Genomic DNA, 26,522 nt, shown 5'->3' with positions numbered 1-26,522 from the left:
TGCTGCCCCTTCTCCTCACCCCACCACCCTTGGATCGTATGTAAAATTCTTTTACCATGTCAAGAAATTATTAAAAATACAGGTACTTTGACCTCTTTCTAAAGCCGCAGACCTTGGTGAGATGCTCTGGTGGCTAGGGACGTACCCATACTCATATGCGTGCGCATCAGGATACCCACCCCCACATACACCACCAACCATCCTATTGGGTGTTTTTATACCAGTTATGCTTCCTCTTTTTTTCTGGAATAATGGAAAGATTGAGGTTTCTGCCTACAAGAGGCAAAGGTGGGTCCTTCATTTGTATTAAGCCTGAATTATGTGAAAGAGAGCTCTTCCCAAATCTCAGCTGCCTTCTGTCCCAGCCCTCAACAAGATCCCAGATCCTTCCTTCCCCAGTGATACCCATGAACTGCCAGTAGAGGCTGCTCTAGTTCCACGTGGGAATCACCTGGTTCAAGGCGCACCCTACCGTGTCATTCTCGTTACCTTATACTAATTCTCCCCTCAGAATAATGTCTTAAATTTCTTAAGGAGATGCCAGGGGCTCTTGGTTTTGGTTTTCAAATGACTTGGAGGGCTGTCTAGGACTCTACCTCCCTCTGAAATAAAGTTTCCTCAACTTCCACCTTGTAAAGTAGCCTTCTGGTATCCAACGATTCCCTCATTGTCTCTGCAAAAAGAGATTTAAGGTCTTAAACAATGGAGGAACATCTGCTCTCTTCTGTTTCAGAAATAATCAGTAGGTAACAGTTTTTGAATGCCTATCCTGTGTTGAGCTCTGCTAAGCACTTTATATGCATGATCACATTTAATCTTCATGAATCTATAAGGTAGTTTTATCCATTTATAAGTGAGGACATAGACTCATGATATGTACCTCCCCTGAGGTCATAGCTTAGGGACCTGGGAATCTGACTGCTAAGCTCAGGCCTTCACTCTTCCTTTCTCACTAACTAGGTAGAAGAGGCCTGAGACTACAGATCAGGGGCTTGACCTTAGGCAACTGGCTGAGCACAGTGCTTACTGCTGAACTAGGTAGTAGGTCCTGGAAATATTGGGGTTTACTGCCTGCCAGGAGGGTGGGAAACGGACAGTTTTGGTGCCTGCATTCAGCACACAGGACTTGATTGGGCATCCGAGATTTGCATTCTTCCTCAGACCCATTTTGAGTGGAAGGTGCAGTTCAGCGGTACTTCAAATGCCCTCTAATCTGGTCTAAATGATGGAAATCATGCTGCCAGTAGTTCAGGGGCAGGGGAGATGCCATGCACATGAAAGTAGTGCTTTGGGCCAAACCACAGAACAGAAAATTGGAACAGAATTATATAAATCAAGGTCAGAAATTTCCTGTTCAACCCACAGGGTGGAGTTTTCTCCATTCCTATCCATCCTACTGAATATAAACCCTGATTTGATGTCAGTAACTGGAAGAAGCAGCTGGTAGGACTCTCATTTCAACTCGCAGCATTCACCATGAATGTCAAGGTAGTCCTCGTGTTCCTGGCACTGTCCCTTATTACCATCTTTGCCCTGGCCTATGTCTTGCTGTCCAGCCAGGGGGGTTCCAGCCAGCCTTCCCGCTGCCCCTCCATATCTCCCAGTGCCCAGCACTGGACACAGCCTGGCCAGAGCCAGCTGTTTGCAGACCTGAGTCAAGAGGAGCTGACGGCTGTGATGAGCTTTCTGACCCAGCAGCTGGGGCCAGGCCTGGTGGATGCAGCCCAGGCCCTCCCATCAGACAACTGCATCTTCTCCGTGGAGCTGCAGCTGCCCCCCAAGGCTGCAGCCCTGGCACACCTGGACAGGGGGAGCCCCCCGCCTGCTCGTGAGGCACTGGCCATCGTCTTCTTTGGCGGACAACCCCAGCCCAACGTGAGTGAGCTGGTGGTGGGACCACTGCCACACCCCTCCTACATGCGGGATGTGACTGTGGAGCGTCATGGGGGCCCTCTGCCCTATCACCGACGTCCCATGCTGGGAACTGAGTTTGCCCAGATATGGAAGCATTTGAAAGAGGTGGAGCTACCCAAGGCACCAGTCTTCCTTGCTTCGGTCTTCAACTACAATGGCTCCACCTTGGCACCTCTGCAGGCCACTCCTAATAGCTTGCGCTCAGGAGACCGTACTACCTGGATAGCCCTCCACCATAACATCTCAGGTGTTGGGTTTTTCCTACATCCAGTGGGGCTGGAGCTACTGCTGGACCACAGGGCCCTGGACCCTACCCGCTGGGCTGTCCAGAAGGTCTTCTACCTTGGGCGCTACTATGCAGACTTGAGCCAGTTGGAATGGGAGTTTAAGGCTGGCCGGCTGGAAGTGGTTAGAGTTCCTCTGCCCCTGCCAAATGGGGCTTCATCCCTGAGGTCTCGGGTCCCCCCAGGTCCTCTTCCACCTCTTCAGTTCTCACCCCAGGGCTCCCAGTTCAGTGTACAAGGGAACCTGGTGATGTCCTCCCTCTGGACATTTACTTTTGGTCATGGGGTGTTTAGTGGCATGAGGATTTTTGACGTTCGATTCCAGGGTGAGCGAGTGGCCTATGAAGTCAGTGTCCAGGAGTGTGTGTCTATCTATGGTGCTGATTCACCCAAGACAATGATGACCCGATACTTGGATAGCAGCTATGGACTTGGCCGAAACAGCCGGGGCTTGGTGCGGGGTGTGGACTGCCCCTATCAATCTACAATGGTGGACATCCATGTATTAGTGAACAAAGGGACCGTCCAGCTGCTCCCAGGGGCTGTGTGTATATTTGAGGAGGCCCAAGGACTACCCCTTCGAAGGCACTATAATCACCTTCAGAGTCATTTCTACGGTGGTTTGGCCAGCTCAGCTCTTGTAGTCAGGTCTGTGTCAACTGTAGGCAACTATGACTACATTTGGGACTTTGTATTTTACCCAAATGGGGCGCTTGAAGGGCGGGTCCATGCCACAGGCTTTGTCAACACAGCTTTCCTGAGTGGGGGAGAGGAAAGCCTCTTCTTTGGGAACCGTGTGGGGGAACGAGTGCTGGGGACGGTGCACACGCATGCCTTCCACTTCAAGCTGGACCTGGATGTAGCAGGTGAGTGCTCGGGGAATTAAGATTGAGAGTTGGGGTGGGGCAGAGGGAACAGACTCCCCACCCCCAGATCAAGCCTGAGGAGTAGAGTATCATTCCAGCTCCACATTCATTGTGGCAACAGAGCACAGACTGATTTAAGGGTATTCAGCTGTAGTCAGTCTGAAATACTGGGCTTACCGAGTGTGGCAGAAGGTGGAGAGGGTTCCTCCGCCAAGTTCCGGTCACCCAGCCCGTCTGACTTGCTGCCATTGTGAAATGAGTTTAATGTAAAGGCTGTGCCTGTCTACCTTAACCTTGAGTGACAGTGTGCGTGGTGAATTGCCCTAAGGCTGAATGGGACCAGAGTTGGGGCTCTCTGCGTTCTTCCTCATTCTGAGTCCGTGGAGGAGGGGAAAGCAGGGACCTGAGCAGAGGCAGGAAGCAGCCCATCTCAAGAGGTTTTCAGAGTAGAGGTGGTCCAGGGGCACGAGAAGGCGGGTACTAGCTGGGAGTTGCTCCACAGGATTTCAGACAGCTGGGGATACAGGATAGTGGCCCCATCCAGGGGGGGCCATCCCATTCCTGTCAGCACATGTCATCACAATGGGCTCTCCGGTGTCATGGCAAGCACATAGCAGGCTTGCTGCAAGGGAGTTCTCAAGTAGGGCTCAGAGCACAAAGAGGACTTGCTGCCCCTGACACGTTTTGTTGGGGACAGACAATAACCAATTTATCAAATCAGACAATTAGACCCAGAAAGAAAATTAGAAATCCACCAGACCCTCTCCATTTTAGTTAGGGAAGTTGAGGGTGGGTGGAGATGAGACAAAATGATTATCCAAGTATAATGTGCTATAACTAAGGATATTTCTTGTGAAACATTTTCTTATTCTCCTGGGTATAAAGACTGTGTGTGTGGGGGGGGGGCTGTGGGGGTGATGTGGAGGCAGAGGGGAGGAAGAATTAAGAAAATAGCATGGTTGAAATGGCATATTAACAATTCTTTGACATATCTAGAATATGACTTTTCTGATTTGAAGTTTCGCCAGCATTTTTGGTATCAAAGAGCCTTGTCAGGAAGTAAAATCAAGTAACATTTATTGGGTCTCTAGTGGGTACAGCCCAGGTTGGTGCTGTGGGCTGGGGGCTGTGTCAGGCCCCCTGTGTACGAGACGACCAGAGGCACCGGCCTTAGTAGAGTGCCCCCCTGAGCCAGCTGTCTTCATATAGGTCCTGTTTAAAGTAACTGAGTCCAAGTATGTGATCAGGTGCCGAGTGTGTGCGGTGATGAGTTCAGGTGATCAATGCAATAGAGTTCCAAGGAGTTCTCAGACAATTTAAGGACATAAATCTGTTCACTTCTGAAAAACACTGAAAGTGGTCCCCATCTTGTCGAGAGAAAGAAAGCAAATTCTCAGAGCTGAGAGGGGTGTGCAGGGCACCATGGAAGGGGATTGGGTTTTTCCAGGCAGCTTCTCCAAGACAAATGTCCCTTTCATAGTTACTAGCCACCTGCGTGTGTTTTTCCATTTACAGAGCTCAACCATAGAACAGCTTTAATTATGTCCAGTATAGAGATTCGGAAAATGAGAATCAAAGCAGCAAATAATTTGTCCAAGGGTAGGCCAGTGCTACTAGAACTTTCCGCAGTAATGGAAATGTTCTATCTCTGCATTGTCCAATACATTAGCCACTAGCCACAGGTGGCTATTGAGCACTTAAAATGTGGCTAGTGTGACTGAGGAACTGAATTTTTAATTTAAATGCAAATAGCCACTTGTGACTGGCAGTAACTGTACTGGACAGGGCAGGGTTGAAGAAGATGGGCTAGCTCCCAAATCTAGAGCTTCTGGTTCTCTGATGAGTTCCTCTGCCCTTTGTCAGGCCGGTGCAGTGTTCATGGTGGGGGCGATGAGGAGCCTGTCTTACCTGGTATGGAACTCCTCTCCCTCCCCTCACCCTGGCAGGGCTGAAAAACTGGGTGGTAGCTGAAGACGTGGTGTTTAAACCTGTGGCAGCCCCTTGGAGTCCAGAGCACCAACTTCAGCGTCCACAGCTGACTCGACAGGTCCTGGGAAGGGAGGACCTGACAGCCTTTTCCTTGGGAAATCCCCTTCCTCGCTACATTTACCTGGCTGGCAACCAGACTAATGCCTGGGGTCACCAGCGTGGGTACCGAATCCAGATCCACAGCCCCCTCGGCATACACATGCCCCTGGAGAGTGACATGGAGAAGGCCCTCAGCTGGGGGAGGTGAGGAGGGCCCTGGGCACTGGGTGGTAGGGAAGGACTGGTCCCCTTCCCCATCCCAGCTCTTGGAGACCCCAACTCATTATTCTTGGCTTACTATCCACCCCTGTACCCCCTCTCAGATCCAAATAGATATGGGATGGGAGATGGTCTCAGACTGAATCTGATCCAAAAGATTTCTGGGACAGGAAAGGTCTTTGACATTGTCTGACTCCACCTTCTTATGACATTCCTGGTCAGATACCAGCTCGCGGTGACCCGGAGGAAAGAGGAGGAGTCACAGAGCAGCAGCATCTATTACCAGAATGACATCTGGACACCCACTATTGCCTTTGCTGATTTCATCAACAATGAGACTCTCTTAGGAGAGGTTGGTAGATCTAGAGACAGAGGAGAGGGGCTCTTCTGTGTCTGGTGTCTTGGCTGCCCAACACCTGGCCCTAGATTGGAGGGATGGTGTGTTTTCAGGGCTCAGATTCAGGAGTCAAGGAGTTCTCTGATGACCAACATGGGTCATCCCTCCTGGGGTGAGATTAGCTCTGGGATATTGACCACCCTACATAGATCACCACGTTTTGTGGACCTGGGGCTGGGAGGAGGTGGAAGCAGGGCTAAGGCTGGAGGGCGGGGATTGTGGCTACGGGGTGGTTCTCTGGGTCTTACCTCCAAAGTCCTCCAGCTCCTCCCTCTTCCTGCAGGACCTGGTGGCCTGGGTTACAGCCAGCTTCCTACACATCCCCCATGCTGAGGATGTCCCCAACACAGTTACTGTGGGGAACAGAGTTGGCTTCTTGCTTCGACCCTATAACTTCTTTGATGAGGACCCTTCCATCTTTTCCCCTGGCAGTGTCTACTTTGAGAAGGGCCAGGATGCTGGGCTCTGCCATGTCAACCCTGTGGCCTGCATCCCCCACCTGGCAGCCTGTGTTCCAGACTTGCCCCCTTTCTCTTATCAAGACTTTTAACCTCAAGGGTGTGGTGGGACACAGAGGTAGGGTGGGTGGGTGCTAAGACATGTGTACCTTCCTCTCTGTTCCCAATTCCTGCTCCCCTGACTTCTACCCTCTTAATGTTTCAGAGGAAATAGCCCCTTCCCACACTAAACCTTCATGTATCCTTTTAGTTAATTCATATTTCCAGTGTCTTTTTTTAAATGATGAATTTATACAAATGATATTATTATTAAAATATTCATGCAAGCCGGGCCAACTTGGCTCAGTGGTTGAGTGTCGAACTATGAACCAGGAGGTCAGGGCAGGAGGTCAGGGTTAGATTCTAGTCAGGACACATGCCTGGGTTGCCGGCTTGATCCCCAGTGGGGTGTGCAGGAGGAGGCCAATCAATGATTCTTCCTCATCATTGATGTTTCTGTGGGCGGCAGTGGTGGAGGAGACCATCAGCCTGGGGCAGACTCTCCAGCTGAGCCAGACTCTTATAGTAGCGGCCTTGAAAGAACACCTTCTGGATGGTCCAGCGGGCAGGGCCCAGAGCCTTGTGGTCTACCAGCAGCTCCAATAAATAAAAATATATTTTTAAAAAATATTCAGGCAAAACCACCACAAATCCTACCACTCCGAAATAGCTAGTGTTCACATTTGATGACCATTATACCAGATGTTTTTTCATCAGATGCATTGAAATGGAAGAATAGATAGAAGTTTGTAAAAATAGATGGTATGGCCCGGCCGGCCGGCATGGCTCATTGGTTGAACGTCGAACTATGAACCAGGAGGTCATGGTTCAATTGTGGGTTAGAGCACATGCTTGGGTTGCAGGCTCAATCCCCGGTGTGGGGCGTGCAGGAGGCAGCCAATCAATGATTCACTCTCATCATTGATGTTTCTATTTCTCTCTCCCTCTCCCTTCCTCTCTGAAATCAATAAAAATATATTTTAAAAAATAGATGTTATGTGCAATTTATAAAAAATATTACAAGATTTATATTTGAATTTCTTCTATGTGACTTTTGAAGTAACTAGAATTCCCCAGAGAATATTAAGGATTCTGTCCAAGGAAATTAGCAATGAAGGAGAGAGGAAAAGGGGGACAGTGCTGGCCAAGGAATGCTGCTTGGGAAGCTGAAGGGCTGGGGGTGGGGATTTCCTTGGGAGGAGAATAATAGTTCCAAGTTACAGGAAAGGGAACATCTGGCCCTCGAAGGTGGGGGTGGAGGGAGGGAAGAAGCGGGGCTGAGGAGTGTGTGGGGTTGCAAACCCCCACTCCTTAATGGTGGTACATTATTGTGCTCAGGCTGGTCAGTTACATTATTTTGAAATCCCTCCCCCTTCCCCTACCCCAGATCTCCCCAGTTCCAACCCTGACCCAGTGTCCGATTTGGAGCCTGGAAGACAAAGCCATGTAAGGTCTGTGGAAATCACTGCTGCCTGCATCAGGCCCGCCCCAAGCCCCGGCATGCCCCACCCCAATCCCCAGCCTTCCCAGTCCTTCCCACCCTCAGTTTCCTGTGCCTCTGGATACTGGGAACATAAACCAGAGTCCAGGAGCCCCCAATATAGGAGCCAAGAGAGACCCTCTTCTGCTGACCTGAGAACACACACCTCCATTCCTGTTTAATCCTCTGCTCCTTGTTCACAAGACAATGAACCAGAAGACAACCCTGGTGCTCCTCACTCTGGCGGTCATCACCATCTTTGCCTTGGTTTGTGTCTTGCTGGCTGGCAGGGGGGGAGATGGGGGTGAACCCAGCCTGCCTCCCCACTGCCCTTCCATATCTCCCAGTGCCCAGCACTGGACACAGCCTGGCCAGAGCCAGCTGTTTGCAGACCTGAGTCAAGAGGAGCTGACGGCTGTGATGAGCTTTCTGACCCAGCAGCTGGGGCCAGGCCTGGTGGATGCAGCCCAGGCCCTCCCATCAGACAACTGCATCTTCTCCGTGGAGCTGCAGCTGCCCCCCAAGGCTGCAGCCCTGGCACACCTGGACAGGGGGAGCCCCCCGCCTGCTCGTGAGGCACTGGCCATCGTCTTCTTTGGCGGACAACCCCAGCCCAACGTGAGTGAGCTGGTGGTGGGACCACTGCCACACCCCTCCTACATGCGGGATGTGACTGTGGAGCGTCATGGGGGTCCCCTGCCCTATCACCGACGCCCCGTGCTCATCCGAGAGTACCTGGACATAGACCAGATGATCTTTGACAGAGAGCTGCCCCAGGCTGCTGGTCTCCTCCACCACTGCTGCTTCTACAAGCACCAAGGAAGGAACCTAGTCACGATGACAACAGCCCCCCGGGGTTTGCAATCAGGAGACCGGGCCACCTGGTTTGGCCTCTACTACAACATCTCAGGGGCTGGGGTTTACCTGCACCCTGTGGGGTTGGAGCTGCTGGTAGACCACAAGGCTCTGGACCCTGCCCGCTGGACCATCCAGAAGGTGTTCTTTCAAGGCCGCTACTATAAGAGTCTGGCTCAGCTGGAGAACCAGTTTGAGGCCGGCCTGGTGAATGTGGTGCGGATCCCAGACAATGGCACAGGTGGGTCCTGGTCCCTGAAGTCCCAGGTGCCCCCAGGTCCGGCTCCCCCTCTGCAGTTGCATCCCGAGGGCCCCCGCTTCAGTGTCCAGGGGAGTCAAGTGGCCTCCTCATTGTGGACTTTCTCTTTTGGTCTTGGAGCATTCAGTGGTCCAAGGATCTTTGACCTCCGCTTCCAGGGAGAACGGCTAGCTTATGAGATCAGCCTCCAGGAGGCCCTGGCCATCTATGGTGGAAACTCCCCCGCAGCAATGGTGACCCGCTACATTGATGGCAGCTTTGGCATGGGCAAGTACGCCACGCCCCTGACCCGTGGGGTGGACTGTCCCTACCTGGCCACCTACGTGGACTGGCACTACCTGTTGGAGTCCCAAACCCCCAAGACGATACGAGATGCCTTTTGTGTGTTTGAACAGAATCAGGGTCTCCCCCTGAGGCGACACCATTCAGATTTCTACTCGCAGTATTTTGGGGGCCTTACAGAGACAGTGCTGGTCTTCAGATCTGTATCCACCTTGATCAACTACGACTATGTGTGGGATATGGTCTTCCACCCCAACGGAGCCATAGAAGTCAAAGTGCATGCCACAGGCTATATCAGCTCAGCATTCCTCTTTGGTGCTGCCCGAAATTATGGAAACCAGGTTGGGGAGCACACGCTGGGCACCGTCCACACCCACAGTGCCCACTTCAAGGTGGATCTGGATGTAGGAGGTAAGACATCGTGGAGGGAGAAAGTATTCCAGAAGAGGGGGTTCAAAAGTTGTCTCTATTTGTCTTGTATTTATGACAATTGTGCAGGAAAAGAAGATATGAGAGTGAGTATGTAGTTTTGGAGTCCATGCTTCCTCTTTGGCTGGATATGAGAGAGTTGGATGCTAGATTTTATTTAGCTCATTGGTTGGGTGCATGGCTATCACCCTGCCTCCACATGACCGCGTCAGAAAATCTTGGGAAATGGCAAAACTCAGGGATGAGGCAGGATCTGAGCCAACAGGGTCCCCTTTGCCCTCTTCCCTCCCTTTCGTTTATATGGAACCCATTTCAAGGAGGCAGCCATTTGTTTTTCAGTTCATTTCTCTGCATCTGGCCTGTGGTGCTGGTGTTTTGGAGGATCGGTTTGCAGTCTGCCAAGTCCCTGGCACATGCAGGCCAGCCATGGAACACCCAGGTTGGACATTTCCTTGGGAGATGGACCCTCCTTCTCCCTGGCTTTCCATCTCTCTCTGAACTTAAATGTGAGGGTTAGAATGGAGACTGTGGAGCATTCCAGATAGTTCCTGGGGGTCACAGAGAGAGCCAAGGAAACGTGACATCTGGAGTCTCTCCTTTTACTTTCCTTCCCCACATCGAGCTGATCCCAGATTTTTTCCTGTTTTGCATCTGAAATATCTTAAACCCCTCACTGGGCCCCACTGTCATACACCTATTGGTGCCGGGTCTCTTTCTGCTGCTTCCACTCTTCTTCCTCCCAGATCCAGGGTTCACTTAGTGCCCAGAGGGACCTGCCACCCTGCTCCCTCATACATGTTTCACTTTCCCCATCAAAATAGGATCCCCCCCCCCCCCCCAAAAAAAAATAGGATCCCATTCACAGAATTTTCTATCAGGCCTTTCCCTTCAGAATGCAGTTCCATCCTGCCTTTCAGATTCTTCCCTATGCACTGCTTTAGCCATCCTGTCCCTGGACACACACACCATGCAAGATAGCCAGGCTTCTTTGCTTTGGCTCCTGTTCCTGCCTAGAAGGCCCTGCTAGGTCATCTCTGCTGCGCCAGGCTGAACAGTTTCCCAGGAAGGTTCCTTTTCCTGCCTGCACCTCTATTCCTATAACCTTGAATCTTGAATGTACTCCTTTCATATGGCAGGCCAGTCAGGGCATTGCCTTCTGCATCCTCTGTGAGAGCAAAAGGGTGAGGATGATGTTTTATTCATTTGTGTGTCCCCAGAGCCGAGCCTGAGCCTCGCCACTGATGAGATAAGTGAAGGAACAATAATAAATAAATGAAATCCTTGACAAAATATTTTATAGGTCAACAGCTTTGGCTAAAAGATTGGGGATATTTTGGGGAGAGGGAAGGAAAGTAGGGGGCACTGTCAGTTCTGGGCTTCTCTTTGGCCCCCAATCTGAAGCCAGGTGGGTGATCATTCCTTTCTCCCATCCTTTCTCCCTCCTCCTTCCCTTCACCTCGGCAGGACTGAAGAACTGGGTCTGGGCTGAGGACATGGTCTTCGTCCCCATGGCTGTACCCTGGAGCCCTGAGCACCAGATGCAGAGGCTGCAGGTGACCCGGAAGCTGCTAGAGACAGAGGAGCAGGCCACCTTCCCCCTGGGAAGTGCCACCCCTCGCTACCTGTACCTGGCCAGCAACCACAGCAACAAGTGGGGTCACCCTCGGGGCTACCGCATCCAGGTGCTCAGTTTTGCTGGAGAGCCGCTGCCCCAGAACAGCTCCATGGAGAGAGCCATCAGCTGGGGGAGGTAAGTGGCAGGGTGTCAGAGGGAAGCTGGGGGAGATGAGAGAGAAGGGAGCATTGGAGGGGCAATTGGAAATCAGTTCAAACTGTATGCAAAGTGAATAAGAAGAGCTCAAGAAGGATTTCCTGGTTATCAACAGGCACATGCGGTGGGCACTGGCATGTCCTCCCTTGGAGGACTAAAACTCAGGGCTGAGAGCCTTTCCCTCTTTTGTATGGTGGACGGGTCATGCTGTGATATGGCAGGGGGGTGAACATGATTCCCTGGAAAGGTGCTGGATGACTCACCAGGGTGGCTGGTGAATGAGGGTCAGTGAATGAATGAGATGGGAAAGCTGGGGTCCACATGCTCGGCTCCTTTCCATCATAATCAGGCAACAGGATAGGGTTAGTGACTGTGCCTCCCTAGGTACCAGCTGGCTGTGACCCAGCGGAAGGAGGAAGAGCCCAGCAGCACCAGCATCTACAATCAGAATGATCCTTGGGCCCCCACCGTGGACTTCACTGACTTCATCAACAACGAGACCATTGTTGGAGAGGTCAGCTGATGGGGAGGGCCAGTGAGAGGGGTGGGGACACAAAGATGAGCCCTACCTTCTCTTGGGGGCCCCTGGAAACCATCTGGTCCCCTCAGGGGTGTCTTCTGTGCTTTCATGGATCTGATCATTACCTCTTGAGGGAATCTTCCCAAGCTGGGAGTTCATTTGCAGATGCTGGCCGAGGCCCCAGCCTACCCTCAAGACCCTCCAGGCCTCTAAGTCTCAGCTTTGTGGACAGAGTCCTTTTCAGGCTCCAGCAGTCAGGAGGGCTGGAGGTCACCAAGGGCAGACCACATCTTGCATATCTAAAACCCATTCCTGCTGTGACCACTAAAGGATTAATTTCTAAGTGTTGGCCTTTTCTGCCTCCCAAACCCTGATCTTCCCTGCTCCATCCTCCTTCCATCAGTTAGAGTTTGGGAACTCTCTGGGAGTTAAGGGGGAAGAAGGTGATGTAGCCTGTGGCATCATCATTCCTCTGTGGGTGGAGAGACGGATGGAGGTGCGATAGAAAATGTCAGATAAGAAGAGTACAGGCTGGGTCAGGGAGGCAAGTGCTGCTTCCAATATGAATATGAAATTGACTATTCATTGATTTCTGGACCAGTAGGAAAAACATTTAAAGACTTAAGATCCTTTTGAGGAAAGGGGGGCTGGCATGGCAAATCCTTACATACCAGGCTACTGTGGGAGGCAGGTGTGTCTTTAGCAAAGCCAGGCCTCGTGATCCTCTTCCTTCTCCCCTGCTAGGACTTGGTGGCCTGGGTGACAGCTGGTTTCCTGCACATCCCACATGCAGAGGACATTCCCAACACGGTGACTGTGGGGAATGGTGTGGGCTTCTTCCTCCGACCCTACAACTTCTTTGACCAGGACCCCTCCTCTGATTCTGCGGACTCCATCTATTTCCGGGGGGACCAGGATGCTGGGGCCTGTGAGGTCAACCCCCTGGCTTGCCTCCCCAAGGCTGCTGACTGTGCCCCTGACCTCCCTGCCTTCTCTCATGGGGGCTTCTCTCATATCTAGGTGGTCCCTGGGATGGGGAATGTGTCCAGGGCCCCAGGGCCAGGGTGTGTGGAGTGGGGGAGCAGTGGGCACTGGGTTGGGCAGACTGATGCCCTCTTCTCCTTCCTCACATCCCTGAGGTTTCTTCCTCTTCCTCCCCAAGGTCACCTCCTGCCACCATCCTCCCTTGCTTCCCCTCTCTACTGGGAGCACGCTGAGCCTGTGATGCTGGTGATAGGAGGGGAGGGGGGACACAGGAGAGACCCAGCTTTGTTGCCACCAGATAGGCTGGGTTTCTGTCCCAGAGAGGAGAGGAATGGCCAGCCAGGAGCTTGCAGTGAGAGTCAAGCTTTTCACCAGAAGACTCCCTTTTTTCTTTCTGGCTTTTCCAACTATTTTTGGGCCTCCAGGTCCCTCCTCACCTCCCCAGTGCCTGCCTTGCGAGATGAAGCCAGGTCTCTGCAATGGAGATAGTCCCCCAGAGGCCCAGGTCAGGGTGCTTGCCAGGCCTGTGCATACATGGACGAGCTGGAAGGGTCTTCTTGGCCCATATTTTCTCTTATCCAAGTCTCCCTCCTTCTTTCCCTCTTCCTCTTGCCTACCACCTCTTCCTCCTGTTTCTACTCTTTCTTATATTCTGGGATTTCTCTCCCAGCCCTCATTTCTCAACTTCAGTCTCCTCTCCTGGCCCTAGGCCTGTGGAAATCTAAAAATGCAAGGACATCTAGTTTGGGAGGACAATCCCTGTCTGTCCCCCTATGTCTGTCACATACGGAAGTAGGAGTTGCCCCCACCCCAGTCCTGGGCAGAGTGTGTTCTCTTTGCCCATTTATATACCCCCTGCCTTGCATTCTCAGCAGAGGATGGTCATAGAGACAGCAGCTGCTCAAGCTAGCATTTGAGGTGGTTTTGCGGGTACAATGGTAATAAGGAGTGTCATTTTGTGCCAGGGTTGTGTGTAACCAGTGACCTCTGTCTTCTGTAGCAGCCAACAAGGGAGGCTGGGGAGGCACCAAGGACGAGAAGCACAAATACCCAGGAACTCTAGCGGTTAACTGGCCAGGGCCATTCAACCACATACGGGCATGCAAAGAAGCTGGGGCTTGGGCCCTTAGGAGCCTGGATTGGGGCGGATATACAAAAAGCAAGAGTTTGGAAAGGACAGAAACATCCTTCCCTAGAGGATTGGTTACATAAATTCTGTGGACTCCATCTCTCTCTGAGCTATAAATATAACTACATTTCTTTGTATACTAATAGGGAATAATCTCCCAATGAAAAGGCAAGGTGCCGAAGTGTGTGCACTTCCCATTTGTGGTTTATAGAAGGGAGAAAAATATAAATGTAGATTTGCTTACCAATGCAGATTCAGAAGAAATGGGTAACACTGGTTGCCTCTGGAAAGGGAACCAGGAGGTTGGGGACAGGGGAGGGAGGGGACTTAGCACTGTATACCCTTTTGTACATTTTGAATTTTGACCATGTGACTATATTACCTGTTAAAATTAAATAATAAATGGACCTAATAAATAAATAACTTTTTAAAAAACTGATATGTCTTTTAGAACAGGCCTGGGGTAGGGGAGGGTAAAATGAGTTAAGGGATGGGGCCATGGACTCAATTTTCTTAAGTTTTTGAGACCAAAAACTTATGGTAACTCCTTTGCCTTCTTTTGCTTGTATCTCTCTGAAGAAAAGGCTAAACCTCAGTAAATCTCTTTTGTTCTTTCTCTCACTTCTGCTCCCTATCACTCTTAGCAGAGGAGCGATGAGAAGCAGTGGGGAAGGGTAACTTCTGCCTGCTGGAAGCTCAGGCCAGGCCAGGAGGTGAAGTGTAGGAAATGGATTTTGGATGCTGCTCAGCTTATGACCAGAGGGAGATCTATCCAGGGAGCTCAGGCATCAGCTTCTGCTACCTTCTGTCCTTCCCCAAGCTCAAGTTCGCCTCTGAGTCAGTGGAATAGTAGATGGGGAGGAGTTTCTACCTTCTATCACTCCTTCTTATGGTCAGTTTCCCAATGGTCTCTAGACCACAGAGTGCGAGTGTTTGTATGCGATGAGAGTGTGTGTGAGTGTGTGTAAATAAATGCTCACAAGTTTTTATCTGAAAATGTGACTGTGGTTGGGTCTCGCTCACCATAGGGATGACACCACCTGCTCCAGGCCTCAATGGACATGTAGATCGTGAGAGTGCCAGCCTAGCTGGGGTCAGTCCCCCTTCCCTCCCCCCTGACACTCCCCCTATCCTGGCAGGACCTGAGAACTGGGTCTGGGCTGAGGACATGGCCTTTGTTCCCATGCAATGCCCTGGGGCCCCAACCTAATCTCTTCCTTAGATCACTGGGGCCTGCTAGAGTGTTGGCCTCAGACCTGTGGTCAAATGAACAGTGACCGAGGGTGTCAAGCACTGAAAGAATAGTGTCCCCAAGGCTGAGAACTTTAGGACTTGGGCCCTAAGAGGAGCTGGACAAGGAGACCCCTGGGGCTTAGCTCAGAAGGCATAACTTGGACATCCCCGGGAATGCAGACACTGGAACCCCCTGTGAAGAGCACAAGATGCGCTCACCTGCCCCTGCTGTCCTCCTGAATCCCCTGAGAAGGGCTCCAGTTCCCAGTGCAACAGAAGGATTCTTCTGTGCATTCAACAAAGATGTATAGAGTGCCTTCTAAGTGCCAGGCATCATGTGAGGCACTAGGATGTATTATTGAATAAAAGATACAGTTTCTGCCCCCAAGAGCAAGTAAAGAGGCAATTACAGATGAGGACTATTAGACGAGAGGTGGGAGCAGGACAACAGCAGGTTTCCTGCGGGGTCTGATGTCTAAGCTGATCTTGGCAGAGGAGTAGAAATTGGCCAGGGGAGAAAGAAGAGCACAAACAACGTTCCAGGGAATAGCATGTTCCTTGATCCTCCTCTCTTCTCTCTGCAGAGGTCCCCCCTCGGTGACCTCAGCCTCTACTACTATAACTGCTAGTATTTGTTGTTTCACCCAAATCTATATTTCAGGCCTAGAACCTCTCTCTTGTACTCTGGATCCATAAACTTTTCCTTTTCTTAGCATCTATACTGGAGCTTCCCCATGAGTACCTCAAACACAAACTTGTTAGTTTCCCTCTGGAACTTGCTGCTCTTTGTTCTTCTTCTGGTGAAAGGCCCCACCACTCACCAGTCACCCAATGGGAAATCTTTGTGTCATGTAAGATGCTGTGCCCTCCCTGCCAGCCACACCCAATCAGGCACCAAGTCCTGTAAACTCTGCCCTTAAACATCTCTCAGAGTCATCCCTTCCTCTCTGACCTCCAGGTCACTGGCCTCATCCTGGCCCATTGCCTCTTACCTGGTCTCCTCACCTCTAGTCTGTCCCATACCCAAGCCAGAGTCATCTCCCTAGAATGCAGATCAGTACAGAGTGTAACCTGGGTGTACTAGGCAGTTGAATTGACCACATAGGGCCTCTGGGGCAGCAGCTCCACTTGGGCACTGTGTTCTGGGCCCAGTCCTCAACCTGAGGGCTAGAGGTGGACTCTGGCTCCCAGGGATAAACTCATATTCATCACATTCCCAGAGGCTGGGGCCAAGTTTACTCAAAGAGAAGACCTAGTGGAGGGAGCAGGATGTATAGTCCTGTCTCCTGAGTAATTCTGCAAGAGGGACACCTTTTCTTTTCTTTTTTAAAAAAATATATTTTATTGATTTTTTACAGAGAGGAAGGGAGAGGGATAGAGAGTTAGAAACATCAATGAGAGAGAAACATCGATCAGCTGCCTCCTACACACCTCCTACTGGGGATGTGTCCGCAACCAAGGTACATGCCCTTGACTGGAATTGAACCTGGGACCTTTCAGTCTGCAGGCCGACGCTCTATCCACTGAACCAAACCGGTTAGGGCAAGAGGGACACCTTTTCAACAAGTTTTTAGGGTATTTAACATGATGATTGGGAAAACTAGGATGAAACAATATCAGAGGAAACAATGCAACAGCTAGACACTTAGGGAAGGTGGTCAGGGTGACGCTTTTTTTAAAAAAAAAAATATTTTTATTGATTTCAGAGAGGAAGGGAGAGGGAGAGAGAGATAGAAACATCAATGATGAGAGAGAATCATTGATTGGCTGCCTCCTGCATTGCCCCTTACTGGGGATTGAGCCCACAATGTACTCCTGCATGCCCCTTACTGGGGATTGAGCCCACAATGCAGGCATGTGCCCTTGATCGGTATCGAACCCGGGACCCTTCAGTCCGCAGGCCGCTGCTCTATCCACGGAGCCAAACCGGCTGGGGCAGGGTGATGCTTTTTTATACACCAATTCCCCCACCAGCCAAGGCAAAGGGTTCCTGGCCCCCATCATTACCCACCTTCCCATATAATAGCTTGGTGATACCCCACCAGAGTGAATATTTTGACCTCTGTTTGGTAACACTGTTCAGGACAAAAAACATTAGCAATCTTAACAGTGTGATCTTAGCTGGGAGCTGAGACCATGACTTATGAAAGACCCAGACTCACAGTTGCCTGGTGGCCAGGAGTAGGTAGGCCTTAACATTAGATTCTGCTCCCCCTAATTCTCAAGGTCGTACAGCCAATTTCCAATGACCTCTTCCTGCCTTAGTTATAGCAGCTCTATTGTTTGTCTTGACTACAAGAAGCTCTCCAGTTCCATCCTACTGCTCAGTCAATGGGAATATTGGGTGTGAGTTTTTCTCCCCAACACTCAGGGGTGGGTATGAAATGCCATGTTTCTCTATTTTTCTATAACAGATAACCAGCTCTGTGCCCTCACTCACCTGGTTGGCAGGAAATTCAATGATAGCTATTGGGATTAGGGTTAGGAAAGACTCATCTGGGACTTTGGGGAATGGTTGGTTAGTCTTCAGCTAACAGTGGCCACCGCTACTTTGCTACCTTTCCACTGCCCTGAGGCCAGACTTGCCAAGACAAGGATGGGAGGAGGGGCTGACCCACACCTATTTTCTCCTACGACAGTGGTTCTCAACCTTCTGGCCCTTTAAATACAGTTCCTCATGTTGTGACCCAACCATAAAATTATTTTCGTTGCTACTTCATAACTGTAATGTTGCTACTGTTATGAATCGTCATGTAAATATCTGATATGCAGGATGGTCTTAAGCGACCTCTGTGAAAGGGTCGTTCGACCGCCAAAGGGGTCGCGACCCACAGGTTGAGAACCGCTGTCCTAGAGCAAAAGCCCCATTTTCTCCTGTTTGTTCAACAAAATGTTATTAAAACATTTTAAAAATTAAAAATAAATACTGGCCGGTGTGGCTCAGTTGGTTGGAGCATCATCCCATACACTAAAAGGTCATGGTTCGATTCCCAGTGAGGGCACATGCCCGGGTTGCGGACTCGATCCCCAGTGTAGGGCATGTAGGAGGCAGCCGCTCAAGGATTTTCTCTCATCGTTGATCTTTCCATCTCTCTCTCCCTTCCTCTCTGGAATCAATAAAAATATATTATTTTTAAGAAATAAAGAACAAAGGAGAGGGAAACCTGTCAAGTTTCCATATCTAAATCGAACTGGTTGTATAAATATTTCTGGATAATCTGACCTTTGTAAGGCTGGTTGCCCTAGTTGAAATGTCTGGGTTCTGAGATGTTTCCTGTCTTCCTCAGATCACTAACACTTAAAACATGAACCACACAAGGTCCCTGCCCTCCTTCCCGTCCCCACTTCACACCAAACACGCTGACCTTTTGGCCATTCCCTGCCCATGCTGAGGCTGTCTCAGGTTTCTGTACCTTTGCACCTTCTGTTCCCTTTGGCTGGAATGTCTTTCCCATTCTCTGCCAGGAGAATGCATCCTGCCTGCAAGCTCAGTCTAGCATCATTCCTGGAAAACGTCTTCCCGGACGTGTCCAGCTTGGAAAGGATTCTTCCCCAGGCTCAGGAGGGAAGCATGTTCCTTCTCTTGAACCTTCCGTCTCTTCTAGTTCCCCTCGGGATCTGGCTGCCCAGATCACGCCGGCCTACGGCACCTCACCTGGCAGAGAATGGAGGTGGCTTTTCTCTCTGAGTCTGCAACATTTTGGAGGAGGTTTCCCGGAGTTGAGGGTTGTGGGCTGCTAGTTAATTCCACAGCCAGTTTTCCAGGCCCCCTGACCTCTAACCTGGCCCATCAGTCCTGCTCAACATGTGTGTGGAAGGGAGGGGGTGTCTCTGTTACACTCTGCAGCCCCTGTACCCCCTCCAACTTCTCACTGGCTCCGCATCCTGTATGCTCCAGGCACTTAGGGCGCTCACAGAGCCTCCACAGTGTTGACCTGTCTCACGCAGCCTCCACCTTCAACCCCTCCCAGGTGCTTTGTGTTCGCAACATTATTCTCAAGCATCCCTGGGGCTGCGGTGGGGTTCTGGTTGTTGTGGGGGGAGGGGGGCACGAGAGAGTGACAGGAGGAAGAATCTAGAGGGCACCATGAACTAATGGCAGGAATGAAGGAACCTGGCTGGAGAGGTGTGGGCAGATGTTTCGCTTATAGCCTTGTAGCCTGGAGAAAGGTTCCATTCAGAGGAAGGAGGAAGAGCCCAAGAACAGTCCCTTTCTGCCCCTGTCACTTCCTCTTTCCTCCCTCCAGCTGTGTTATCTCCCAAACCAACCCCTCCCCCACTTTGTTCCCCAACCCTGACCCTGAGTATTTGATTTGGAACAGAGGACAGAGGCTTATGTGGGCCACTGAAAGTCCAGGTTCCTACCACAGCCCCACCTCCCAAGCCCGGCCTGACCCCTGGCTCCCTCCAGCTTCAGCTCCACCCCCACCCAACCCTCTGCCCTTGGCTGATTCTCTTCAATGTACCCATCAGGCCTCTTGTCCAGCAGCACCAGCCAGAGACCAGGAACCTCCAGACTAAAAGAGGTGCTGATCCTGTACCAGGTCTTGTCTTGTCCAGCAGCACCAGCCAGAGACCAGGAACCTCCAGAGACTAAAAGAGGTGCTGATCCTGTATCCAGGTCTTGTTTATCTTTCTATTTCCCATTATTCACTCCAATTCAAGAGCCTGAAGACAGCCAGGAGGTTTAGCTATGGCTTTCTTCCTTATTTTGCCCCTTTGTAGTGTTTTGGTGATAGGCATGGGTGAAGGTGGAGCTGCGAGTGAGGAAGGATTTGAGAGGAGATGTAAGCCTGGACAGCTTCCCCGCTGCCCCTCCATATCTCCCAGTGCCCAGCACTGGACACAGCCTGGCCAGAGCCAGCTGTTTGCAGACCTGAGTCAAGAGGAGCTGACGGCTGTGATGAGCTTTCTGACCCAGCAGCTGGGGCCAGGCCTGGTGGATGCAGCCCAGGCCCTCCCATCAGACAACTGCATCTTCTCCGTGGAGCTGCAGCTGCCCCCCAAGGCTGCAGCCCTGGCACACCTGGACAGGGGGAGCCCCCCGCCTGCTCGTGAGGCACTGGCCATCGTCTTCTTTGGCGGACAACCCCAGCCCAACGTGAGTGAGCTGGTGGTGGGACCACTGCCACACCCCTCCTACATGCGGGATGTGACTGTGGAGCGTCATGGGGGTCCCCTGCCCTATCACCGACGCCCCGTGCTCATCCGAGAGTACCTGGACATAGACCAGATGATCTTTGACAGAGAGCTGCCCCAGGCTGCTGGTCTCCTCCACCACTGCTGCTTCTACAAGCACCAAGGAAGGAACCTAGTCACGATGAACACGGCTCCCCGGGGTTTGCAATCAGGAGACCGGGCCACCTGGTTTGGCCTCTACTACAACATCTCAGGGGCTGGGTTTTTCCTGCACCCCGTGGGGTTGGAGCTGCTGGTAGACCACAAGGCTCTGGACCCTGCCCTCTGGACCATCCAGAAGGTGTTCTTTCAAGGCCGCTACTATAAGAGTCTGGCTCAGCTGGAGAACCAGTTTGAGGCCGGCCTGGTGAATGTGGTGCGGATCCCAGACAATGGCACAGGTGGGTCCTGGTCCCTGAAGTCCCAGGTGCCCCCGGGTTCGGCTCCCCCTCTGCAGTTTCATCCCGAGGGCCCCCGCTTCAGTGTCCAGGGGAGTCAAGTGGCCTCCTCATTGTGGACTTTCTCTTTTGGTCTTGGAGCATTCAGTGGCCCGAGGATCTTTGACATCCGCTTCCAAGGGGAGAGATTGGCCTATGAAGTCAGCGTCCAGGAGGCCTTGACGGTCTATGGTGGCAATTCACCGTCTGCTCTGCGAAGCCGGTACACAGATGGTGGCTTTGGCTTGGGCCGCTTCTCTTCACCTCTGACCCGTGGGGTCGACTGCCCCTACCTGGCCACCTACGTGGACTGGCACTTCCTTTTGGAGTCCCAAGCCCCCAAGACAATACAGATGCCTTTTGTGTGTTTGAACAGAACCAAGGCCTACCCCTGAGGCGACACCACTCAGATATCCACTCCCACTATTTTGGGGGCCTTGCAGAGACAGTTCTGGTCATCAGGTCTGTGTCTACCATGCTCAACTATGACTATGTGTGGGATATGGTCTTCCACCCCAACGGGGCCATAGAAGTCAAATTGCATGCCACGGGCTACAATAGCTCAACGTTCCTCTTTGGTGCTGCCCGAAGTTATGGGAACCAGGTTGGGGAGCACACGCTGGGCACTGCCCACACCCACAGTGCCCACTTCAAGGTAGATCTGGATGTAGGAGGTAAGATATCCCCGGGGGTGGGGGGGCATTCCAGAAGAGGGGGCTGAAGTCTCCATGCCTCACTTTAAAAATTGTCATTGAAACATTAAAAATGTAAGAGTATATGAAGTAAATGTGCCAAACGTAAGATTCCTAAAAGATTTCCACCCTTAGCGGATCAGTCTCAGATCATTTAAGCTGATTCCTAATATGGAACCTAGTTACATTCTAACAGATCATTCAAAACTCCAAAATTCAGGGAACTGACTGCCTTTGGCCCTACTCTTAATTCCTTGCCAAACCTCAAACTATGGGAAACACCTCCAAGCTCCAGCAACTTCGGGCCCACATGTCTGCTGCCGTGTGGTGAGGCGTTGTTGGTTTCCTTCATGTGCTGATGTGTAGGCATTAGAGTCAAATGAAGACTTGAGTCTCAAGCATTGCCACAATACTAACAGTGTCCCTTTGGTGAAAAGCCAGGGCACGTTATTTAAGCTCTCTGAGCCTCAGTTGTCCCAGCTGTAAAATGGGGACAATTGTAGTTCCTCCTTCAGAAGGCTGTTATACAGGTAGATCACCAGTACATGTAAAGCACTCAGCATGATGCCTATGCATAGCACCTTCAGGTTCAGTAAATGTGAGCTACAACTGTTAATATTTACATGGTACGGTAGTTCTGGAGATGCTGGGGGGCTTCAGATATGAGGCACAATCCCTTCCTCAAGTCAGAAAGATCTGACTCTGCACATTGCCTGCTAGGCTGTTTCAACCTCAGGTAAACCACCATTCCTCCTCAGAGGAAGGTCAGGGGAGGCCCAGTCACAAGGCATCTGGGATTGTTACCAGATGTGACATCGGCGAGAGAGATCTTCTCGAAATCTCTGAATCAGGAATATCTTGGGGAGAAAAGGAAGAGAAGTAGAGGACATACTCAGTTCTGGGCTTCTCTTTGGCCCCCAATCTGAAGCCAGGTGGGTGATCATTCCTTTCTCCCATCCTTTCTCCCTCCTCCTTCCCTTCACCTCGGCAGGACTGAAGAACTGGGTCTGGGCTGAGGACATGGTCTTCGTCCCCATGGCTGTACCCTGGAGCCCTGAGCACCAGATGCAGAGGCTGCAGGTGACCCGGAAGCTGCTAGAGACAGAGGAGCAGGCCACCTTCCCCCTGGGAAGTGCCACCCCTCGCTACCTGTACCTGGCCAGCAACCACAGCAACAAGTGGGGTCACCCTCGGGGCTACCGCATCCAGGTGCTCAGTTTTGCTGGAGAGCCGCTGCCCCAGAACAGCTCCATGGAGAGAGCCTTCAGCTGAGGGAGGTGAGTGTCAGGGTGTCAGAGGGAAGCTGGGGGAGATGGACTGTAAGAAGGGCTCCATGTTGCTTGGTATCCAGGTTCCCCCACCTCCTGTGGGTGTACATGCACACTCATACACACACACACACACACACAAGCCTGTGGCCACAATCTTGATCCATGTAAAATGAGGCCTAGTGCCCTGGCCGGTAGCTCAGTGGTTAGAGTGTAGGCCCCACACACTGAAGGGTCTCGGGTTTGATTCCAGATCAAGGGTGTGTACCTGGGTTGCAGGTTTGATCCCCCAACCCTGGTAGGGACACATGTGGGAGGCAAACAATCCGTATGTCTCTCTCTCACATGGATGTTTCTCTCTCCTTCCCTTCCTCCCTTCTACTCTCTCTCTAAAATAAATAAATAAATAATTTTTAAAAATAATGGAAAAAATATCCCCGGGTGAGGATTAACCAAAAAAAGTAATAGTGAAAATAAATAAAATGAGGCCTACTGACTGGATGGAAGAATGGAGCGACACATGTGGAATCAAATACAATAAAATGTTATAGATAGAATCTGGGTTGTGGGTCTACTAGTATGTGTGTTCACTACACTGTTCTTTAACTTTAAATGTTAGCAATAAGTGTTGGAGGGAAAACCAGAGTAAGAGGAACACAGATCGCAGGGGTATTCCCTAAAACCCAGGCATTTGAAATATAGAAACTGACCTAAAATGGGAATCAGGCCATGTCCATGCATCCAGGGCCCAGGCTCTGATCTAGGATCTAGATGGATGCATGAACGACAGTAGGACCTGAAGCCTGAACAATGGCCAGTTGATGTTTGAGATACACGTTACTGAACGAACGTGGGAACTCTATGAGGGACAGGCAGAGAGGGAGAATGGGAAGTGAACAGAGACCCTTGTGGCTTATTTTTCCTTTCCGTTCCCTCTTCAGTGCAGCTTCAAACAGTAGGACAGTTTGATGGCCTTGTGGGTCTAATCCAAACCTCCTGTAGGTACCAGCTGGCCGTGACCCAGCGGAAGGAGGAGGAGCCCAGCAGCACCAGCATCTACAATTTGAACGACCCTTGGACACCCACCGTGGACTTCACTGACTTCATCAACAATGAAACTGTTGCAGGGCAGGTTAGTTTCGGGGAGGTGGCGGGAGCAAGGATGAGCCACTTCACTCTCCCATGCCAGGGCCCTCCGCGGACTTTAGAACCCACTAAGAAACGAAGCTTCACGTTTTCACAGTGATCCTGGGCTGGTGAACTGAATCCTTACATACCAGGCTACTGTGGGAGGCAGGTGTGTCTTTAGCAAAGCCAGGCCTCGTGATCCTCTTCCTTCTCCCCTGCTAGGACTTGGTGGCCTGGGTGACAGCTGGTTTCCTGCACATCCCACATGCAGAGGACATTCCCAACACGGTGACTGTGGGGAATGGTGTGGGCTTCTTCCTCCGACCCTACAACTTCTTTGACCAGGACCCCTCCTCTGATTCTGCGGACTCCATCTATTTCCGGGGGGACCAGGATGCTGGGGCCTGTGAGGTCAACCCCCTGGCTTGCCTCCCCAAGGCTGCTGACTGTGCCCCTGACCTCCCTGCCTTCTCTCATGGGGGCTTCTCTCATATCTAGGTGGTCCCTGGGATGGGGAATGTGTCCAGGGCCCCAGGGCCAGGGTGTGTGGAGAGGGGGAGCAGTGGGCACTGGGCCAGGAAGCCTGATCTCCCACTAAGATCCTCTCCTCCCCTGCCCCCAAGATCCTCTCTCCCATCACCCTTCTTTGCATCACCCTCCTATTGGAAGCATCCTGAGCCTGTGATGCCTGCCACAGCAGGGACTCAACTTTGTTGACCCTAGACCTGCTGGGTTTCTGTCCCAGAGAGGAGAGGAATGGCCAGCTGGAGCTGGAGTGATGGCCTAGCTTTTTCCCAGGAGACTTTTTGTTTCTAACAGTTTTTTAAATTTTTTTTTTTACAATTAGATATCATTCACATACCATAAGATTTATCCTTTTAATGTGTCCAATTTAGTGGGTTTTAGTATATTCATAAAGTTGTGCAACCATCACTACTAATTCCAGAACATTTTCATCACCGCAGAAAGAAACCCCATACCTGATAGCAGTCACTTCCTATTTCCCTTCAACCCTTCCCAGCTCTACGCAACCACCAAGCTTTCTGTCACTACAGACTTGCCTATATTCTGGCCATTACATGTAAACAGATCTATACAACATGTGGTCTTCTGTGATTGGCTTCTTTCAGCAGAATGTTTTTGAGGCGCATCCACTTTGTAGCATGAAACAAGACTTCATTCTTGAGGGCAGAATTGTATTCCATTGTATGAATGTTACCACATTTTTGTTTGTTCATTCATCAGTTCAAGGACATGTGGATTGTTTCCACGTTTTGGTTATTATGGATAATGCTGCTGTGAACATTTGTGTACAAGTTTTCATGTGGGCATATGTTTTCACTTCTCCTGGTACAAAGCTGGGAGTGGAATTGCTGGGTCATATGTTTAACCTTTTGAGGAGGCTGCCAGACTGCTTGCCAAAGTGATTGTACCTTTTTTTTCCTCTTTTTCTCTTTTTTATTGTGGTAAAACATAACAACGTAAGATTTACCATCGGACCATCTTTACTAGTAAATATACAGGCCAATGGCATTAAGTACATTCGGATGCTTTGTTGGGCCTGCTCAGCTCCTCCTCTGCCCTGGGTCTTGAAAATGAAAGTGAGGCCTCTAAGACCTCCGGGTAGGGTCCCTTCCTGGCCTGTGTCCCAGCTGTTGGGAAGGTGCTTCTCTGTTTCGTTCCCTGTCATCCTAGCACGTTTCTTCTCTGCTCTTTCTCCCTCCTCTTCCTCTTGCTACTTCAGCTTCTACTCCCTGGCCTTCCCTCTAAGGTCCTGGGTGGATGTCCCTGCTGCTTCAGGTCCTGAAATTCTCCCCCATCCCTCAATTCTGGTGTCCTCCTCTGTCCCTGGGCTGGGGAAGCCTAGGACAGCAAGGGGCTATCTTGTGGGAGAGAAAGACAATCCCTGGTTGTCTTCTTGTGGGAGACATTGGTGTATGGACAGCTTTCTTTCTTTCTTTTTCTTTTTGTTAATCCTCAACAAAAAAAAAGTGAGCTGGAAAGGAACTGAGTTCTGGCAAAGGGACCTTCATACAAAGACTAAACACTGTGGAAGCTACATTCTTGATTCAAGAATAATAGGATATGTTGACAAGAGCTCAGCTGGGAAAGGGTCAAAGGGACCTTCATACAAAGACTAAACACTGTGGAAGATACATTCTTGATTCAAGAATAATAGCACGATATGGTGACAAGAGCTCAGCTGGGAAAGGGCTAAGGCAGAGCTAGTTTGCTATTGTTGGTTCTTTCCATTTTGCTTTTCAGATCAGTGATTTAGTTTCTCTTTACTTCTCAGCCCAAATAAATATCGTTTTGACTTTCTTGTGTTTTCTTATTTAAAGAAATTGGGACCATGATGGATGCAAATGTTTTCATCTTGCCCCCAAAACAAACGCTGTGGAGCAGCCAATGATGCTTCTCTTGGCTGTCCCACCTGTTTCTCCAGGTGCAGGAATGGGGAGCGGGGACGTGTGGCCCTGGGCTGTGTGGGGGACTCTGTGATGTGGCTCACCTGCTGACCCAGGAGTGTGCCATGGGGCTCCCCATGGGGCCAGAGAGCACAGCCTGAGCCACCCCAAGGGAGTGTGTGCACAGAGAACCCTATTGGAGGGCTCTACTGGGAACATCCTTCCAGCCACAAGAAAGAAGCAATCAGACCTTAAGGAATGCAG

At 50.9% G+C, this 26,522-nt stretch overlaps 3 protein-coding genes across 6 annotated transcripts; all 3 read left to right on the top strand.

Annotated features, from left to right (window-relative positions):
- The first annotated feature begins 11 nt into the window (after positions 1-11).
- On the top strand, positions 12-7,740 carry AOC2 (amine oxidase, copper containing 2 (retina-specific)). Of its 2 annotated transcripts, none has more exons than XM_005875688.2 (4): positions 12-3,064; positions 5,011-5,296; positions 5,534-5,663; positions 7,593-7,740. In XM_005875688.2, the coding sequence occupies exons 1-4, from the start codon at positions 1,477-1,479 to the stop codon at positions 7,653-7,655; spliced, it is 2,067 nt and encodes a 688-aa protein (XP_005875750.1). In that variant the 5' UTR covers positions 12-1,476; the 3' UTR covers positions 7,656-7,740. The 2 variants fall into 2 exon arrangements, with proteins under 2 accessions (XP_005875750.1, XP_005875748.1); XM_005875686.2 differs by lacking the exon at positions 7,593-7,740 and adding an exon at positions 5,992-6,495.
- On the top strand, positions 7,735-14,316 carry AOC3 (amine oxidase, copper containing 3). Of its 3 annotated transcripts, XM_005875692.2 has the most exons (5): positions 8,061-8,303; positions 8,450-9,492; positions 10,975-11,260; positions 11,666-11,795; positions 12,546-14,316. In XM_005875692.2, exons 1-5 carry the CDS (start codon positions 8,146-8,148, stop codon positions 12,819-12,821), a joined length of 1,893 nt encoding a protein of 630 aa, XP_005875754.1. In that variant the 5' UTR covers positions 8,061-8,145; the 3' UTR covers positions 12,822-14,316. The 3 variants fall into 3 exon arrangements, with proteins under 3 accessions (XP_005875752.1, XP_005875754.1, XP_005875756.2); XM_005875690.2 differs by having other exon boundaries at positions 7,735-9,492; XM_005875694.2 differs by lacking the exons at positions 8,061-8,303; positions 8,450-9,492 and adding an exon at positions 9,891-9,949.
- Positions 14,317-19,011: 4,695 nt separating this feature from the next.
- Positions 19,012-25,962, top strand: LOC102256114 (membrane primary amine oxidase-like). Its single transcript, XM_014547217.1, is given in 6 exon segments — positions 19,012-19,673; positions 19,873-21,110; positions 21,113-21,436; positions 22,446-22,731; positions 23,725-23,854; positions 24,073-25,962. Coding segments are annotated over 5 exon segments (2,238 nt in total). The 5' UTR covers positions 19,012-19,673; positions 19,873-19,888; the 3' UTR covers positions 24,349-25,962.
- Positions 25,963-26,522: the final 560 nt, after the last annotated feature.

The sequence above is a fragment of the Myotis brandtii genome, unplaced genomic scaffold (genome assembly GCF_000412655.1).
Source record: "Myotis brandtii unplaced genomic scaffold, ASM41265v1 scaffold469, whole genome shotgun sequence".
NCBI lineage: Eukaryota > Metazoa > Chordata > Mammalia > Chiroptera > Vespertilionidae > Myotis > Myotis brandtii.
Note: the sequence above shows the minus strand (reverse complement) of the source record. Positions and strands in the feature narration are given on the sequence as shown.

Bases quoted from the DNA above. Each gene is read 5' to 3' on its own strand.
- AOC3 (XM_005875690.2), top strand. From the start codon at position 7,893: ATGAACCAGAAGACAACCCTGGTGCTCCTCACTCTGGCGGTCATCACC. The intron at 9,493-10,974 runs GTAAGACATCGT...TCACCTCGGCAG, and splicing joins GGTGGATCTGGATGTAGGAG to GACTGAAGAACTGGGTCTGG. The intron at 11,261-11,665 runs GTAAGTGGCAGG...GTGCCTCCCTAG, and splicing joins AGAGCCATCAGCTGGGGGAG to GTACCAGCTGGCTGTGACCC.
- AOC2 (XM_005875686.2), top strand. From the start codon at position 1,477: ATGAATGTCAAGGTAGTCCTCGTGTTCCTGGCACTGTCCCTTATTACC. The intron at 3,065-5,010 runs GTGAGTGCTCGG...TCACCCTGGCAG, and splicing joins GCTGGACCTGGATGTAGCAG to GGCTGAAAAACTGGGTGGTA. The intron at 5,664-5,991 runs GTTGGTAGATCT...CTCTTCCTGCAG, and splicing joins ATGAGACTCTCTTAGGAGAG to GACCTGGTGGCCTGGGTTAC.